This window comes from Lepidochelys kempii, chromosome 1 (assembly GCF_965140285.1).
Source record: "Lepidochelys kempii isolate rLepKem1 chromosome 1, rLepKem1.hap1, whole genome shotgun sequence".
Classification (NCBI taxonomy): domain Eukaryota; kingdom Metazoa; phylum Chordata; order Testudines; family Cheloniidae; genus Lepidochelys; species Lepidochelys kempii.
The window spans coordinates 200,619,835-200,639,848 of NC_136380.1; the positions used below are offsets into that span (position 1 = coordinate 200,619,835).

Here is a 20,014-nt window from a genome sequence, read left to right on the forward strand (position 1 = left end):
TTTGTATGAAATACTTTGTGTTTACATTGAATTGCTTTCTATGGGTTACCTTCCAGTTTAACTTGCTTTAGACATATGTTACACCACATAATCTGTCCCATCCACAGGTAGCAGATATGAAGCAGACTCTACAGTTTGTGTCCATCTTGAACTGTAATAGAATGACAGAGCCACATGAAGGGTTAAAACCCCACACTATTAGTTTAGTTATCAGCCTAACTAGCTGTAATCTATACTGGTACAACTTTCTTCTTTATTCAAGGCATAAGACTAGCTGGTATGAAAGCTGCTGCTGGTGGTTCAGGGCTTTCAGCTGCACCACAGCCACCCCTTCCCTTCTTGCTTTAGAACAGGAAAGCCATTTGAAGGATTCATTTAAAGGGACACTGGTACAGTACCCTGAAAGTGACATTTCTGTCTGAAAGTGATGTACTAATATACTAATTGTGTAATCATTGTACCTACTGTTATTACAAGTGTCACTTAAGATCCCTCATCTCACTGAGAGATCAGAGAAAGTACTGTTTGTACAAATGCAACTGACCAACAGAAGTGTGAAAGTGACTAGCTATAACATGAATTATTTTCACTGTTCCGTTGGTCAGTTGCATTTATTTTAGAATTAGCATGAGATCACTCATGAACTTTGCTGGGGGAAACTCAGTCAGCACATGCATACTACTTCCCAGTTCCTGCACGTAAGAAAAAAAATGGCAATTTGGTGTGCCTTAGATGTTATTGCTAATCTAAAAGTGACTTCAGGAGTAGTAAGCCTCCCAAATTACCTGCAAAATAAAGTTTTAGGAATGGACAGAGGATGGATTAGACCTTTATTAGATAACACACTCTTCAGAGGTCTCCTGACATTCCACGGAAAGGATACATATGAACTCCAAGTTCTCCCCCACCTTCTGCAACTGTTTCAATTATTTTCTTCATCACTTCTGCATGCCTGAAAGTAGAGTGGAACTCTTAGAGATATCATGCCAAGACAGCTCAGTCTTCCATAACTCAATAAAATTAGATTACTTGTGCAGATTAATAGCCTTAAGTAGTATGACTGGATGGCTACAGAAAGTGGTATTTGGATAGGGAATTTTTTTAACGTTTAGCTTACTGGCGTAAAACCAACTCCAAACCATGACACTTATTACCAACTAATGGCTGTTTGGTTAGGCTTCTGAAAGACCAGGGCATACTTAGTCCACATCAGAAAACACCCTGAAGAACATTATCCTTGTGGGTAAGTTTCATGCTTCACCCTGGACATGACTGCACGGTGTCAGAGAAGAAGTACATTATTGTGGAAGTGTGGAATAAACTGGAGTTAACTCATCTGGGGGTAGGTTGCTTCCATCACTAAAACACTGTTTTAAAAAGGTTAGGTGCTAGGAAAGCAGATCAGTGCATGACAGTTTTCACAGACCAGATAAAAGCCACAAGATGCCCTCCATACTGTTAAGTCTCATACTTTACTGTTTAGTATTGCAGTGGCAATTTTCAAGATAGTTATGGCTGAGATTCTTATTCCAGATTATGCACAACAAAACTTTAAAATTAAATCGTACTAACAGAATACATTTCAAAGTTCGTGATTTTCATTTTCAAAACAAGTTTAAAACTCAGATCTTGCTTTTACTTACCTGCCATATCAGAGTTAGAAATTTCCAGTTTCTTGCAATAGTTGTGTCAACACCTTAAACTGCAGCAAAATCTTATTTTGTTTTGGGGGGGGGGGGGGTTAAATTACATTTAAACCCTTCCACAAATGTCAGTTTAAATTCACTGTCCCATTAATCAAGTCATTTTACTAGGTGTTAACATAAATCTGACCATGGAGCACTGTGGCCAGAATGAGATTAAAATCAGATGCACTAATTATTTATATTTGTATTTTCATCAAGCACCTTTCATACATGGTACTTTGTAAACTACAAAGCAAGCACTTCACCCAGCACTGAAATGGGCTGCAGAGAGACAAGAGCAATTACAATATGTTTAGGGCCCTTTGTTTTCAGTTTTTATTTTATTTAATTTTTTCCAGGAATTTATCCGCCTTTATTAGTACAATAAAAACAGGCGAAAAAAAGATGGAAAAAAAATTTTCTGGGTAAATATTGGGTTATTTTGGTGGATGGAAGGAAATGGGAAAAATATTCAATAGATTAATGCTTCAATGAATGGAATTCAAATGTGGTTTGCTGCAGAACTCAAAACACAGTGACACCTCTGAGTTTAAGGAAACAATATATCTCTAATCCCAATAAAACTTTTCATTTGAATACACAGCTTACTGTTGGAGATTTAGAACTATTAGCCTATAAATATTTACATTTAATAATTGTGCCACGCTGTTTGCAGTGCATATAGTCAACTTCATCTCTCTTTTTTTTTAAATACTTTCAAATACTTCCTTTGTTCTGAAACGTATTCAGATACAGATTTTTGTTTTCTTTCCATTGTAGCGTCTCAGATCTTGAAAATGTTATCTGCCAACAGCTTGAAATGTGTACATGGTGGGCGTGACATTCATAAGTAGGTTCACATGTGTACACGCTTCAGAGCTTGAATGTGTGTGCGCATCTTCTAGACTAATACATAGCCTTACTTCAACAGACCGCTTTGCATATACACAGACTAGTGTATTAACGTAACACATAAACATCATGTATTTATTATTTTCCTAATAAAACAAGTTTTTATATATTTGAATAACAAAAGTAGGGTGAAAAAAGTCAGAAACCCCCCCCCCCCATAATGCTGTTTGCAAAACCTGGGATTTTTGGGGGGGGAATTAGTTTAAATTGAAAATGAAGGGGCTTAAATATGTTGCACAATCATAAGGGAGGAGAAAGTGAACATTTCTACCTAATGACACTGGGGTAAAACTCCCCTCTTTAAGAATAGCTATAGGACCTTTAATATGTCCATGCAGACCAGAACCTCAGTTAAAGGTTTTGTCAATGCTCCCTGACTGGATCCAAAACTTGTGCTTCCAGATCTGATGCTCAAAACACTAAGAAATATTTTGGCCACCAGCAATTCTAAATTTCACATACACCATCTGCCATGCAAGCCAAGTTATGTAATTTGACAATCAGTAACTCTGTTCTTTGCTTCTGTAAGCTATCACCACTGTTTTTCGTTTATCTCAAATATGGGCCCAGATGTACTCACTTATTGGCATTCTAAACATTGGAAATGTTTCTCTTTTACTGTGTTTGGCACTTTAAGCCACCATGTTTTGACACATATCTGGAGAAACTACATCAGTAGCTGCATATAGAGCTGCTCCTGCCAATGCAACAGAACTTTTCACAACCAGTTACAGTTTCAAAGTAAAGATGATTGACATGTTCCCAATATAACATTTGTAGACATGGTAGGGCAGGGAGCAGTAGCGAGAAAAGGTACAGAGTGGGAAGAAGAGAGGACTGAGCAGAGAATAGTTCTCAGGCAGAATTGTAGGGGAGAAAAGGAGGCAGCAAGAATGACAAAGGAGGTGCTGCACATGAAGATTGCTTTAGATATGCTTTTAGTTTAGGCTTTTGTACTCAACCTTAATTTGTGAAAAATCCAGAGGATATGAAGACAAGCCAAAGGAAGACCACAAAGAAATTAACAGGATTTTTTTTTAAATGGTCATCTCAAACTGACTGCTATTTAGGGGAAGCTTACAGAATTTAATGAAAGGGCTCAGACACCATTATATAAATACTTAAGTAGATGGCTATTAATTTGCATTCAGTCACAACTCTGTTAGGTCAAAGTCTAGCCATCTTGCTCATGTGATTCTGAGAATGCAAATAAGTGGTTGCCACATTATTAAAATGGATATTGTGAAGTGGAATGAGTCAAAGAGAAGAAGTGGTGTTGGGCAATATCAGAGGACTCTCTCTCACAAGCTATACTACTTATCCTTACATGCACTTGCTGGGCAATCATAGCCAATTAATATTTTATTAGTCCCACTTCAATACTACTGCAGAGTGGATTGACAAAAATTTACACAGCAAGTGCTTTTTATATATATTTCAGGACCAGTCAAGCTGTTCACCTCTCTGAATTCTCCGATGTCAATTCAGCCATGCTAAGGCTGTTTCATTCTAGTTCAGAGAGTAAAGAAGTTCATTCCATGGCCATTGAATACTTCATCTCAAGACATCAGAACAATGCTGCAGCTTGGTAGAAGACTTCTTACAATAGCACTGCAATTTTTCATTATACAATCTAGCCATAAAATGCTGCCATTGTGTTCCTTAGAGTGCAAAACCTGACAAATTTAAATAATTTGCAGTCCCACAGGAGCCCACATATTCGTGTCGCCCTTGCATCCCTACAGTTTTACAAAAATATGCACAAGCGCTTATGGAAGCGGAACTAAGATTGGAAAGATCTGAAGTGTTTTATTTGAGCACTTCATTTTTAAAGGGAAGCAAAGATCTTATAACTTCAATATCAGCCACAAGCCTCCTCCCTTTAAAGTAGAGAAGGAAGAGATAGTAGTCCTACAGTCTGTACTAGACTAAGCCAGACATTCTAGGCTCAACAGTCCCTCACAATTTTAAAGTGAAATGTACAAAAAGTAGTCCTGGGATATGCTTTTGCGTGTGTGATAAAGGATGGCTATCTGGACTCATAAGAGAGTTCTGAGGAACAGCTGGGAAACTGGGTCTTTGCTGGACATTATCCTGTATCAAACCACACTGTATGGACTTCAAGGAGAATGAAAAGAAGAGTGAGGCAGCCATGTGAAAACGGCAATCTGAAGAACTGCAACCTAGAAGGGTCCTGAAGGCCTTGTTTAATCTAGAGTTTAGTCCTTTTGTAATTAGAGTTAAATGTTTGCCAGTTAACTTGAGCTAGCTAGATACTCCACCAATGCTTATTTCACTACAAACATTTGATCCACCCTGTAGCCTAGATTGGACCAAAGACATTTGTGTCCTAGAACAAATGTTTGCAAATGACAATCTACACATGTTGCAATCATATTAGTGGTCTTAAAATAATTAAGAGTCAATTAACTAGTTACAATAGGGCTAAGAACTTTAATCCAGATAATGTCAAACATTGCTACTCCTACCAAAGACGATGACAGCCATGCATTGGGCTTCTTTCAGTCCCACAGGCTTCAACAAACGGAACAGCCATCAAAATAAGCTTCCTAACACAGAGGCCTCAGTAAGAAGATCTCTCACTGAGAATTTGTTCTCCCAATTCTGAGGACCCTCTTCCTACCAGTGTAGGAGACCAAATGAACTCCTAGGAAAATCTTTCATACTTCTGTGCGCCTTGAACATATTGTGTTAAGTGACTAACTTAAGGACTCAAGTTTGAAAACGCTGGCCTGATGGTTTAGTTACGCCTTATGAATTTTGTAATTCATGTTCATTAAAAAAGGTTAAGTCTAAAGAAAAAAGCTTTCCAGTATGGAATGAAACAGGACAGTCTGGTCCAACAAAAGTGATTGGTCTCTTCGGCTTTCACCAACTTCAACAACAGGAAAGGAAGTTTTAATAACGGAGTAGGGAAAATTCAAAGATCCCCCATAATAAAGTGTGTCAATGTGGAACCTGTTTATGAAGGTGACTTCTGTAGTTGCTCAAACACAGTGAACTGAATGAGAACTAGTAGCAAAACCAGCATTACCTTTAACTGCAGCTTCCTGGACCTCCAACACCCAGCCATCTTGGAAAGCACTAAAGTTGCATACACTAGGTTGTCTCCCTCCTCTACTCCCACAACACACCTTATAATGAAAACTATAGAGTGAAACTGCTAAGCTTTAAGAAGTGCACCCTGGACACTGAAGGGCATAGGAGTGAATCCTTCAGTTGACAGTATAATATTGCAATTTTTTTGGTGAATACTTTAAAAAAAAACCACCAAAAAATGCAGTTTCAGGTCAACAAACTATTTGTGAAATCACATCAAGTTCACATAATAGTTTTGAGCAAACAAATATCAAAATGTTTCAGAAAAGTCAAAAAGTCACATTTCATTTTGACCAGACTCGAGGATTTAATTTTAATTTGGGCACTGAAAGTAGATCTAGATCTACAAAATTGGGGGAGAGAGGCGGGGGGGGGGGGGGATGGATAGGGGGACAGGCAGGGCTGGTGATGCCCCCACTCCTTAAAACTCACTGGGATGTGGGATACCCAAATTCAATTCCCCACTTCTGCCTGATGTGGAGAAGGAATCTGAACTTGGGTCTCCCACATTGTAGGCGTGTCCTAGCCCCTGGGGCAAGGGATATTCTGGTAAGGGGCTCTCTCAATTTCTCCTCTTGAAGCTGTTCCGCTTTTTGTAAGTAAATTAAATTAATTATTGGAGCAGAGCCTTGAACTTGGGTCTTTGACATCCTAGATGCACGCCCTAATGAATCCATAGGCTACAGAGTCTCTTTCCCTGACTCAGTCACTGTTCATTGCCCAGTTCCTACTTCTACAAACTTGTGGATCTGCATTTATTATTGACAAATTGATTAATGGCTGCCAATTGACTTCTTCTAACAGGAAATCAGTAAAAACCACTTTTACCCATAAAGCAATTGCTAAAACACAACTTGTGTGACAATCTGGATTACTTAAAATGTTCTGTTCAATGATTCAACAAGTGGTTAGCGTGCAGCTTGCCATGGTATCCCTTTTTCAGTTCCTCCTTTGAAACAAAATATGATGGTAATACATGCCACAAAAGAAGAACTGCTGAGTGAGCAGGCTGCCACAGTGTTGTGAGCCAACAGCTACTTTCCCAGTTGTCGTCAAGCATAGCCCTATGTACACCACATTGCACAACTTATGGGTGGGCAAGGAAGTGACGGAGGTAAGACAGGAAAGACTGGAATTCCTTTGTGAAGCAAAGATTAAAGCAGTACCCTTGGCTACTGTTTCTATCTGAAATATCTAGGAGCAGCTTGGAATCCAACAGGCCCTTTTAACTTCAAAAAGTAAGTGACTGAGTGGGCAATTCCCACTCAATAGAGAAGACACCTTTTACCCACTCTCCCTCCCCACTGCCCCAAACCAAGCAGTTCCACACCATCTAATTCATAGACTTTTAGGTCTGAATGGACCATCATGATCATCTATTCTGACCTCTTCCACATTGCAGGCCACAGAACCTCATCCACCCCTAACCTCTGGCTGAGTTACTGAAATCATCAAATGATGGTTTAAAGACTTCAAGTTACACAGAATCCACCATCAGAAAAATCAAACTGAATTGTAAATGGTTCTGAAGCCCAATCCAGCTGCCTGTCTCCCCTAGGTGCCTCTCACACACAGGCATGTGCCAGATGAGATGGCTGAGAACTGCATATTAAACAAGCAACAACTGCCAAGATCCCACTCTCTGGCTCTTTGAGAGAACAGCTATTTAATGAAAACCTGTATATGCCTCCCAGAGACTGTAGCTGCATTAGCACTATCAAAGGCAACTGGTCTATTTACCAGAATCAGCAGAAGTTAACTGTCCCATGTCCATAGCCAGAACCTATACTTACAAGACCTGTGCTATCTGTACCACACTCTGGCCTGAAGCCAGACTGACAGGACTCAAGGAAGCTCAATACGCTGGTTAATATTGGAGCAGTCTCACTACAATCTCAGCTTTCCCTCTTCAACACAACCATCCCCCACAACAGGAAGAGTAGCAACTGGAGAGACTATCAGCATCAAAAAACTGCTTCTTGAGCACAGGCTTGAGTGCTGACACTTTGCTCTGCTGGGGAAGGGTGTGGAGGGCGAAAGATGTGTGACAGTATCTACTGATAGTATTCTCCCATGAGAGATTTCAGAGTAGCAGCCGTGTTAGTCTGTATTCACAAAAAGAAGAGGAGTACTTGTGATACCTTAGAGATGAACAAATTTATTTGAGCATAAGCTTTTGTGAGCTACAGCTCACTTCATCGGATGCATTCAGATCCCACGAGAGATTATCCCAACCTCCCCCCCACACCCACCATCTCTAGAACCCTGTTGAGTGAGAGAAATTCAGCTAGAGAAGAATTTATGTGGTTTGCCAGCAGACTCATGCTGGTAGGTGCAGGAAGCCCAAACACCTCTCAGCAAGAAACTGAGCAACTGAGCAGACATGCTAGATTCAATACACTGTCCATGCCCCAGGTGGAACTTCTGGTTGGGACTTCAAGTGATACAAAGGAAGAGATGACAATTTTTAATTTCTATCATAGGCACAGCATAAGACATGAAAAAAGTCTTAATACAATCACCCCCATGATTTCTCCCCAATACTCTGATCACCTCCCTTTACATTTAAGCCATATCTACACTAAATGCTACAGCTGCACCACTGCAGTTAAGCTGCCGTAGCGCTTCAGTGTAGACATTATCTACGCTGACGGAAGGGAGTTGAGAGGTGGTAGCTAGGTCAATGGAAGAATTTTTCCGTCAACCTAGAGCATGTCTATACTGCAGCCTTAAGTTGATCTATGTTAGGGGATGGGGGGGTTGGATAGGAGGTGCGGTCCTGGGGGAGGGGTTAGGGGCAGTCAGGGGACAGGGGGGTGGTTGGATAGGTGTGGGAGTCCCAGGGGGCCTGTCAGGGGGCAGGTGGATGGGGCAGAATTTCGGGGGGGTGGGGGGGAGGAGGGATCCTGGGAGGGGACGGTCAGGGAGACAAGGAGCGGGGTGGGAGGGGGGTTGGAAGTGTGAGGGGGCAGATAGAGGGCAGGGTCCAGGCTGGTTGGGGAGGCACAGCCTTCCCTACCCAGCCCTCCATAAAGTTCCGCAACCCTGATGTGGCCCTCAGGCCAAAAAGTTTGCCCACCCCTGCCGTAGTGCGTTCAGACAAAATTAGGTCGGGGTAAGGCAGCTTAGGTCAACTTGTGTAGCGTAGATCAGTTCCTACTGCTATCAACACGAGGACTTAGTTAAAGCAACCTAATTTTTTTTAAATTGTAGACCAGGCCTTACTCAACTGCAGTCATCAGAGTATGAAGATGACCTGTGAAAGTTGTATACATAGAGAGGTCAATTTAGCAGACACTTGACAGTCAATGGTTAGAGCATCTTACTACAGTATCAATAGCCAGTGGACCTCAGCTTGTATAGTACCTTCTCTATAACTGACCAATTTGGTTTGACCTCTAATGTCAGAGGGCAGCCCAACAACATAGGGCCTGTGGACCCAATAAGAGTAAAGGTAACGTTACACCTTGAAGTGTGCAATCCGCACCCTAATCACTACCATAGCGTGGGACCACATGTGTGAGAAGACAGAAGCCCCATGGGATAGACCCCCTTTGTTAACGTAAGTGTCCACATGGATGACTTTTACAGTTTGACTTCAGTGCCCATGACCCTCTCAGCAACTCTAAAACCAGGCTAGACAAAAACTCAAACTGTATGTCTCAGAACAGTAGCCATGTCTATTTTAAACCGATTCTGGGTCTTGGATATAGGGTTGTTGCACTCCAATTTAATCTTGGAATGAGACCCTATATTTAGGGTCAGATGCAACCAAGACACACACACAGGTTGGTAAGCATCAATAACTTCTCATCTACAACAGGGTGAAGAAATGACACTGACTTCATGGCTATGCCAGTTTTTGCAGTTTCATGACGGCTCCAGCAAGGTGAAAGTGTTTATTTTCTACAGAGAAGTTATTCAAATTTCAGACAAAAAGATCTATCAATCAATTTAACGAGCACAGCAATTCAGTGCAATGAAAGCCACCTGTAATTAGCGAGGCACAAGGCAAGAACCACAGGAAGGGATAGTGACAAGCCAGCATAGCAGCTACAGAAGCAATTTAAGCAGGTAGTGCTGTACTTAGTGGCAAAGGGGTAAGAGTCAGTCCTGTCAGTGCCAACTCTCCCCTCCCTGTATCCCCTAGTTGCAAAAACTGCAGAGGAGACACCCTCACCCCCGGCGGCAGGGTGGGGGACTAGGGCTCCTGCAGTGTCCCTCCTTACCTCACCTGTGTGGGTCTGGGGACACACTGCGAGGAAGAGCCAGCCAGAGACTGAAGCTGGCAGAGCAGCTGCAGAAGCATTGGTTGTTTGCTCCAACTTCCTCCTCCCTCCCAGGCCTGGTGTACACCAGTAGTTTTCAAACTGTGGGTCGCGACCCAGTCCTGGGTTGCGGAACGTACGGCACTGGGTTGCAGCGGCTCCAGTCAGCACTGCCAACCAGGCTGTTAAAAGTCCCGACAGCGGTGCTGCCCGGATAAGGCAGGCTAGTCCCTACCTGTTCTGATGCCACACTGCGCCCTGGAAGTGGCCAGCAGCAGGTCCAGCTCCTGGGCGGGGGGGCACAGGGCTCCATGTGCTGCCCTGCCCCAAGCACCGGCTCTGCACTCCCAGCTAATGGGAACTGGTGTGTGTGTGGGTGTACATGAGCGTGCCTGCAGGCAAGAGCCATGCAGAGCCACTTGTGCGCCTCCACCTAGGAACCGGACCTGCTGCTGGCTGCTTCCAGGGAGCAGCGTGGCTCGCAGTGCCAGGACAGGCAGCAAACCTGCCAAGCCCCACCTGCATCCCAAACCCCTCATCCCCAGCCCAGAGCCTGCACCCCCTCGCACACCCCAACCCCCTGCCCCAGCCTAGAGCCCCCCTCCACACCCTGAACCCCTCATTCCCAGCTCCACCCTGCAGCCCTCACCCCCAAACCCCAAATCTCTGCCCCAGCCCTGAGCCCCTCCCACACCCCAAACCCCTAGCTCCGTTGGGTTGCAGACATCAACAATTTTCTTCAACTAGGTCTCCAGAAAACAAAAAAAACAAAACAAAAACCACTGGTCCACAAACTTAGGCTGACGGAAGCCACCTTATGTCGACCTAATAATGTATGCATCTACCCTGCCAGGTCCCTTCCGTCAACCTGGCTGCCTCTTACGTTGACTTAATTACTCCAACCGTGCAAGACGCATAGCACTTAATTTGACATTGATGGGTTGACAAAGGCAGTGTAGACGCAGCGTTGTATAAGTCAACTCAACTGGCTTTCAGGAGGTGTCCCACAATGCTTCGCTGTGACCGCTCTGGTAATCATTTTCAAATCTGCTGCACAGTGGCCAGGTACACAGGAAGCATTTCCTGTTTGATCAGCATGGAGAGCTCGCCATCTCAGCAGATCATGGGGACTCAATGCCCAAAACAGGCTATAGCCTGGAGTACACAGGAGGTGGTGGATCTTAATGATCTGCGGGAAGAAGAGTCTGTGCAGGCACAGCTCTGATCCAGTCGTAGAAATTTAGACATCTATGAGAAGATTGTGCAGGGAGTTGGGGAGAAGGACTAAACCAGGAACACGCAGCACAACTTCGACAGGTGTACCAGAAGACAAGGGAGGCTAATAGTCATTCTGGTTCTGCACCTCTGACATGCCACTTCTACAATGAGCTGCGTGCAATTCTCTGTGGCAACCCCACCACTACTCCCAAACACAGTGTGGGTACCTCTCAGGGGTCTGAGTCCAGGGCAGAAGTTGATTAAATGGCCCTGCACACTTGCATCACAACAGCTCCCACAGTGGATTTACCAACTCCAAATTGATTCCCTACTGACTGGTAGCCATTTGGCATTGTAAGCTTCCACAGAGCAGGTCTCATTTTAGTGTTGCTGTCTTTCAGGGCTGGGTAAAGCTCTTCACAAAGTTCCTGAAAAGTGGCCTTCTGAATTTGAAAATTCTACAGCCATTGTTTCTTATCCCATAACTGCACAACGATGCGATCCCACCACTCAGTGCTTGTTTTCCAAGACCAGAAATGGTGCTCCACCTTGTTCAGCTGTTAAGCAATTGCCCTCCTCTCCTAGATGCTTATGCTGTCCCCAACACACCACTTCCCCAAGACCTCTCATCCCTGCTGCTGCTACCCCTAAACAGAGGCTTCTTCTGGCCACTTCCATTTTGTGGGCTTCCTCCAGGGCACTATTACTGCTACCACAAATGGCAAATTCCCAGCTATTTCTTTCTTGCCAAAGCGGGCTTCTGCAGAAACCTCTAATTAGCTTCACATGCCTCTTCTTCCCTTTTGCAGTTTCATGCCTCTTTTCCCCCCCTTCTTTTTTCACTTCCAAGTTAGCCCTATGCGTTCCGCCTCTCAGTCAGCCTGCCATGTACCTCTGCTTCCCCTACTTCACATTCATGTGTCCTAATCTGAGAGTTATATGGATCTTTAGTTTCAATAATGGGGAGGCTCAACCAAGTAGGTCCAAAGGGGGGGGGGGGGGGAGGGATGAGGAGAAAAGATGTGCTTGCACCAAATCTACACAAAAAAAGAGTCTATTCAAAGATGAGTGATTAAATTGGACACTTTCAGGAAGTCACTTGAACTTGTACCTTAACGGACAACCATACAATTCAATAAAAGGCAGGACCTTAATTGAAAGCATGATCCTGCTGGGTAGACAGCCGACAACCTGTCCAAGTAGTTCAACAGCCGGTAGTTAGAAAATTGGGAGACTTAATAGCAGATCATTGTAACCCAAAAGAACCAACAGCACTGGGTTCTGAGGCAGCACCACAGCATGAATACAGGCAAAAATTTAGTTTCTTTACATGTAACAGTTTAAGCGTAGTTGTCTGCCACCTTCTGGAGTTGATGTGACAGTGCAATTGTGTGACTGACTTTTTACTGGATACACAAAAACAACCTGTAGTAGCTTTCAAAATACAGTAGGTTTTTGGTAAACAATTTACCTTCCCAAAAGATCATGCTAGAGTAGAATAAAAAAATTTTTTTTGCAGCAAGAGATCAAAACTAGAGTAGCCTGATTCTAGACTTTCTAGTAGAGGAGATTCATGGAGAATACAGTTTTGGATGCAACTACAGAACAGGCACAAAGGAAAAACCAAACCAATTCTCTTAATGCACATTTAGCACTGAGTACTGGGATGGCTGCTCAAACAATTGCTGACTTTTCTTCCCTCTGCAAAAGGGAACAGCTCATGCAGACAGACAGCTGTGGACAAGTGTGCAGGAAATGGAAATTTATGATTGATAGATCACCAAGGGATGGACAAAAGGCAATTTTAATTAGACAGAATGACCTTTTCACACACATATCCATAAGCTGGGCTTAATAAAGAAACATTGAAAGACTGAAGATACCTGCATGGATGAACTGAACACATAGGCGGTGGAGGAAGATGAGGATGATTTTCAATTGTTACTGTTTTTTTGACATGATCTTGACTAATATCTTCATACATGTAGTCTACCGTTAAAGGCTGCCGTTGCTGAAAAGAAAAGTGCAGCAGAAAAGAAATGTGTAGCAGGAAAAGTGTCTCACAATCTTTTCCTCCTACTCAGGAAGTAGGATAGCACTAAAGTAGCATTTTATAGGTATATACGCTATCTCTGCTTAAAGGACTCCAGAGTACTTTATAAACTAAACATAGCACTGAAATCAGAAGTGGCAAGCAATCATAGGGACAACAGGTGAGAAAGGGGATCCTAATGACAGGGCAAACCTCTATTCTTATGAAAAATGCTGCAGGATCCATAGGATCCACACAGAGCAGATAAAATACTGCACATTACTTTGTTTATAGTTCACTGGGAGCTGAACCTGTGGTTCCAGGGAATCTAGATATTTCTAGACTGAGGCTTATATCCCTAAGCCATCAAACTTACAAGATTCCATAGTCTTAAGTGGAAGAAAAATGCTTCCTTACTCAACGGTCCTGCTGCCTGTGTACACTTGGTTCTCACACCTTCTTGCTTTACTGACATCTACTGATTTTCATTCTTGTTACCCTTGGAAAACTAACCGCTCAGAGAACTAGAATCTTTTCTTTCATGTGCACCATTCACAACTGGTTACCAAGATCCAATTACAGGGCCATTCAAGGTGTGGGGAGCTTGCTTTTACTTATTCTCACAGGCCCAGTAAATCTTGGCTGAAGTCCTGGCTCTACACTGATCTAATTTCTTCCCTTAATAAATATATATTTAATCAAGTAGCAACAAATTGACCTCGCTACCTTAACTGATGAGTCTTAACACTGGGGAAAAAAAAATACTGCTATACCTCATCATATCCAAATAACCACAGTCTGGGAGTTTGGTAGTATTTGTCATAAGTGATGTAGAGGTCATAAGTTCTGGTCTGCAGGATGGTATCTTCCCCTCCGATATCAGCTTTAGCTTTGCTAGCTTCTGCTATTTTTCTTGTATCAAGAGTTGCCTGAGGATCCAGATTTAAGATAAAAGAATAGTCAATAACAGTAAGACAAATATTTAAGTAACAGTATGCCTCTATTCACCTTTGCCCCAAACATAAAAAGGCATCTGAAGACCATGGTAACTGACATATTGATCAGAGTACAATATTCATTTATAACAAAAATTGGTGCTTTTAAAAGTTGTAGTAAATGCATTAAAAAAAAGCCACATTAGCCATTTGACAGTGTTACCAGTTCAAGCACAAGGTAGAAAGGGTGTTAATGCTGTGAAGGAGGTAGAGAACAGTTCACTCACGTCATCTGTCTCCAACAGCCCACTCTCTTCATATTCTGAAAGGAAAGAAAGAATGTCTACAAGTTCATGCCAAGCTTGTAATTAGTCACTGGAAGCTTAAAAATGTGCAACCAAGAGTGCTTCCTTAAAATCAGCAAGCATCTAATATACATGTTTTATCCAAGTAGACTTCCTAATTTTCCAGTACCATTAAACTGCACCAAGACTCTCCAATACTGTAAATCTGACATTGTCTACCATGTGGCTCGCTAGACACTAATTATGGAAGCCTCTAGGAAGTCAGGATTTTTCACTGGGTGGGTTTCAGAAACTGACGTTTGTGCACTAAACAGTCACACTGAGTTGCCATGCGAGACCTGTCTATTCCGCTGCCTACTAGCCTAATTTTCCAGTCACTGACACTTATGCATTCCAGTGGAGTTGTGGTGTAAACCCAATGTGAAAGGAGAATCAGGTCCAACATGGACCTGTTAATAGGCATTACATGGAAACAAGCTGTAATGCTTTCCTAGAGAGTGCTGCCTGGTTATATGGCTGAAATAAAGTGCATCCTATCCAACTTAAAGGGAAATACCTTCCATGTCAGCTGCTTCCCCTTCATCTTCCTCATCATCTTCACAAGAGGCTGGATGTCCTGGTAGTTTTATACTGTCCTTTTAAGTTAAATTGAAAGCAAGTGAGAACAATGCTTTAAAAATACTTGGGTTCAAGAGATGCGATATGCAATTCATCTGCCTTGGAAAATCTATTTACAAACGAGTATTTTCCATTTATTCCTATGAAGCCAGTCAACATAAATAAGAAAACGGATATTCACATTAGTAGGTAAAAAGAACAGGAGTACTTGTGGCACCTTAGAGACTAACACATTTATTTCATTCTCAGGCATTTAAAGGTTTTTGGTACATTAAAAATCCACTGAAAGTTATGAGATTCTGTATTCTCTTGTTTCCAGATCAACTTTGTTCAGGCTCAAAGTCAGAGGATGACTTCTGTAACTATCCATGTTGTAAATTCTGCTCTGAAAATACATCTACTCCTATATCACCACCAAGATAGAGGCTCTGCTGTGAGAGCATAACTAACGAGCCTGCTGTTTCCAAAGGCAGAATAGAATCCAGTTTGCTCAGCGGCACCACACAGACTATACAACTAACTGTCAGCAAAGAGAAGTGTGACTTGAAGACATACGGAGCTGGTACATTGGGTAAGTCAATTTAAAGGAATCAAGTACAGTTATACTTAAAACTAAGTACCTGGTTTAAAGCCTGTCAGTACCATAGCAAAAGCCAGTTGTCCAATAATTCCACACTTGTTTTAAAGCCATGCAAGATTCTCAGCTTGTTTGAGACTTTGATCCATAGTCTGACAAGTTAGAGATCCAAGATTGGAAAAGAGATATTCTGGGTGTCAATGGCCAATATTCCTCCCTTTCCATATAAAACAGGTTCTAACATTGAAGGTTCTACACAAGCTTGCTAAGTGTATAATGGGATGGCATGTTTGCACTAAGTATCTAAGCTGTGAACTGCTTTGGGATACAGTACCTGTGTACGGAACACACTACATAAAAGCAAATCCTGTTCTAAGAATATTACACAGGAATGCAAAGATTTGCCATGTTGGATTGGGCCATTAGTCCATCAAACCAAGTATCCTGCAAAAAGCAGCTTTTTTTGAACTTATCTGATGAAGGCAAAACCCTTGCCACACAACGCATGTGTGGAGCCAGTTACACAATGCAATATGTACAGTGCAGATACTTTACATTCTGAAAGAATAGGTGACAAGCATGTCAAATGCTTCTTTTATTTCTGCTTGAAAAGCATGCATTTGCCTTGGGCCCTATAAACATAGTAAAAATATTGTCGTTCAAGACAATGTTGTTGGTCAGCTACAATAGGTCTGTAAGCACCATGAGGGACCACTGAATTAAAGTGATCTGTTGCAGTCCTTACCAATTCTTCCTCCCCCCCCCACTTCACACACCAGATTTATACTGCTTTTAGATTCAAAGAAGCCTTCCAATTGCAACTCAGAGGCACAGCTCAATTTTAGTCAGGTTCCTTTTAAAGAGGCATTTCTACAGATGCCTTTCACCCAATAATGCTTTTTAAACATATACATGTTATTGTTGGGAATGGAAAGGTTCATGCTATCTTCAGTGCCTCTTCCAACTGCTCTCAGCTTCCTCTGAGGCTGAAGTTTTCCAGATTTCATCTCAGCCCTATGATGATTTGAGAAGTATGGTGGCAGTTAATAAAAATGCACTAAAAAAGAATGAATTTAGCTACATTAGTGCCTCAGCAACTGGAGATAGAAGTCTGGCAGGACATATGACTTATCCAAATCAAGATGTACCTTCCCTAGACTACGTTAAGGCACCAGGATTTAAAAACTATATAAAACTTGTTGATTAAGCCCCATTTTACCATATAATAGGACTTTTTATTAAAATCTAACAATTTGTCAGCATTCTAATAGCTCTGCACATGCTCACCTCAAAGTTGAGTGAAATCAGTTTCTCGTTTATAGGTTTATGTGGAATATTAGTAAATGTGTATGTTGAACAGAAATACTCCAGATGAACAGTGTCTCATTCCATGATAGTGGGAGTGGATATACGCTTACATTGATATTATAATGTGTTACTAATTCAATTCATAGCTCACCTCACCTTCACATATTTCCTGGCCTCTGTACTGGTCTTTCATCTACAGAATTAGTTCACATGGCTGTTTAGGGACACTATCAGACATCTATTGTACTTTAACCTTCTAGTACAATAAGTCAATATTCACAAGCTAACAAATACCTTGCTCTCCAGTGTGATCTCCTTAACTGCTTCTGTCCCGCTTGCAATACCTGTTGATTGAACATCAACACTGAAAACAGTCAAAATTAGAAGAGCCTGTGTCTTTGTTGCCAGGATGGTACAAATGGCTAAGAAAGGAGTATGTGATCCTTTCAATTATACTTTTATAAAATAACTTTAGAAACTGGAAGGACACAAGTTATTCAGTGCTGGACAAAGACTATCCCTCCCCCAAGCAGGCTTATATAGGCTGGTACAGACTAATCACACAGTGCAGGACTTATGAGGAGAGTTTTGGTGCAGAAACTCCTTAAGATTCCTGTATAAGTAATGAGTTGGGGGCAATAATTTAACTGATGACAGATAGCCCTTACCACTGCAAAAGATCTAGATAGAGTAAGAGTCACACTGCACTACTCATGAACACTACCTTACTCATAGTAACCTCAAGCACATGAAAGCAAGGTGCACTCCAAGAATAGTAATTTGAGTATGTGGCAAGAACTACTGTACATTCAAAGCATCCTGTCCACGTAGTAGCCTTGACTGGTTGAACATGCTTCCTTCTTAGCCAAATGTTATTTCTATAGTGCCATAAGTGTATAAAATAATTCAAATAAATACTGACATGTCCCTGTTCCAAGGAGCTTATATTTAAAAATTAATTTACACTAGAGAGCTTTGCACCCTGTAAACACTTTCCTGTCACCTTAGAGCAGCTACTCTCAAGAGCTCTCCCATCGGCTTAATTACACCAGCCCTGCAAGTGGTGGTAGCTATGTTGGCGGAGAGATGCTCTCCTGCCAACATATGCTGACTTAGTTTAGTGCTGTCCACATCGGCATTTATGTCACTCAGGGGGCTGGCTAATTCACACCCCTGAGCAACATAACTTATGCTGACTTGAACTGTAGTATAGCTGTAGCCTCTGTCATTCAGAAAAAGGAACACCCAATGCATTGCCACTTCTCTTCAACCCATCCCACTTATCTTTCTATTCCTTCTTGTTTACTGCTGTTCTTCTCCACTGTCTTGTAATATTACATCACTCTGTTTCAATACAATTTCAGGTCCAGTTAACCAACTGAAGAGGATCTCAGATGACTTCCTCAAAGATACAATGCATTATCTTAGGAGAATACCCATGAATAGATACTATACCTTACCACTCAGGAAAGACACAGCCAACATACTAGCAACACAACACATCAGCGAAAGAACACTGTTTGGGAACAATCATTTCAACTGGCTGGTGTAGTCATTCCTACATATTGTTTCTCCTGCCAGCACTGAAGGTACTCTTAGCTCTATAATATCCTAGCACTGTCAGATATATGTGTGGTTTTTTTTTTTGGTTTTTTTTTAAAAAACAGATCTGGTTCACCATATCAGTGAACCTCCCAAAAATCACTGGGAGTAACCAAACAAAAAACACAGAAATTTCTAGTGACAAAAATAAGAGTTAAAACATCAGCAAAAACAGATAAAGAAATTAACATCTCCTGGGGTATTCCAGTCACACTAAGGAGTTGTTTTTCTTAGGGCATGTCTTCACTAGCAACATTAAAGTGCTGCTGCAGCAACGCTTTAAAGTGGCTGTGTAATCGCAGCTCCCAGCGCTATAAAAAAAATACCCACCTCCACACGGGGAATAGCTACCAGCGTTGGGAGCACAGCTCCGAGCGCTGGTGCACTGTCAACACTGGCACTTTATAGTGCTGAAGCTTGCAGCGCTCAGGGGTGTGTGTTTCCACACCCTTGAGTGAGAAAGTTGCAGTGCTGTAAAGTGCCAGTGCAGACAAGCCCTTAGATATTTGTGAGGCTACAGAGATACTGAGAGATGTTGCATCACTTAAGGGGTGAAAATGCTTTGATACATAGAAACGAGGAGAAACACCTTCATCCTGGAATTTAAAGGTCAGCCTTCTCAGGCTGTGTTAAAACAATCATCTACTCTCAAAAGAAAAGCTGAAAGGAATATACTATGGAAGAGATTTTGCTAGGCACTTTGGAGTTAGATTGACTACACAGTAGAACCAGGTGAACAGTTATTTTTAGTTTTCCTCTCACGGTGACAAAGGCATCCACTTAACAGAGAAGTCTGTCTCTGACTAAAGCTTTCAGATTTATGTAAAGTACTAATCTCTGTAGACTGCCTGTCTACAAGACAATGAACCCTTCACACTCAATTTTTTGTATTTAACTACAGTTTCCTTTTATCATCCCAATTTATCTGAGAGCCCTTAGATATCAAGGAGACAGGTACCTTCTAGTAGAAACACTCAGCTGTTGGGACTAGAGATCAAAGGCTCATCTAAGGTGGGGTAATATCAGTTGCATCACTGCTTAACTGAGCTAGATTTAACTGTTGCACATCTCATACTTATACTCACTGACAAGGGAGGTCAGGATGCCATTATTCTTCTTCATATAAAGGTGAAGAGAATGGTGCTTTTATTTCTCTCAGTATCTCTTTAGTTACAAGTTTGGTCCCCTGCATGTTGGATATTTACCTTACCAAATACAGTAATATAAATCTCTATTGTGCTTCTCAAAGGACTTAAAGCTTTAAGCATCCACACTTCTGAGGTATTATCTCATTTCACAGACAGAAAGGTTAAGCAACTTACTAATGTCACACACACACAGTAAGGATGTGGCATAGTAAATAGGTATTTAACTGGGAATGTAACTCAGGTCTCAAACTAGCTATTCAGACACATCACATGAGAGTTAATAGAC

General features: G+C 41.9%; 2 protein-coding genes across 6 annotated transcripts in view; both read right to left on the bottom strand.

Annotated features, from left to right (window-relative positions):
- LOC140896406 (venom prothrombin activator pseutarin-C non-catalytic subunit) overlaps nt 1-877 on the bottom strand; it is an 81,505-nt gene extending 80,628 nt beyond the window's left edge. For 4 of the 5 annotated variants that reach the window (XM_078848219.1, XM_078848222.1, XM_073308223.2 and 1 more), the window contains exon 1: nt 50-877. The gene's annotated coding sequence lies outside the window, so the exon portion shown is untranslated. The remainder of the gene's footprint in view (nt 1-49) is intronic. The other variant, XM_078848213.1, reaches the window with a different exon arrangement.
- Nucleotides 1-20,014, bottom strand: part of ATG3 (autophagy related 3) — a 31,565-nt gene that overhangs the window by 526 nt on the left and 11,025 nt on the right. Inside the window, exons 6-11 of the mRNA XM_073308301.1 lie at nt 17,273-17,322; nt 15,032-15,110; nt 14,458-14,492; nt 14,009-14,164; nt 13,087-13,214; nt 884-952 (exon numbers count right to left, since the gene is read on the bottom strand). Of these exons, the coding sequence (XP_073164402.1) occupies nt 884-952; nt 13,087-13,214; nt 14,009-14,164; nt 14,458-14,492; nt 15,032-15,110; nt 17,273-17,322 (517 nt within the window). The remainder of the gene's footprint in view (nt 1-883; nt 953-13,086; nt 13,215-14,008; nt 14,165-14,457; nt 14,493-15,031; nt 15,111-17,272; nt 17,323-20,014) is intronic.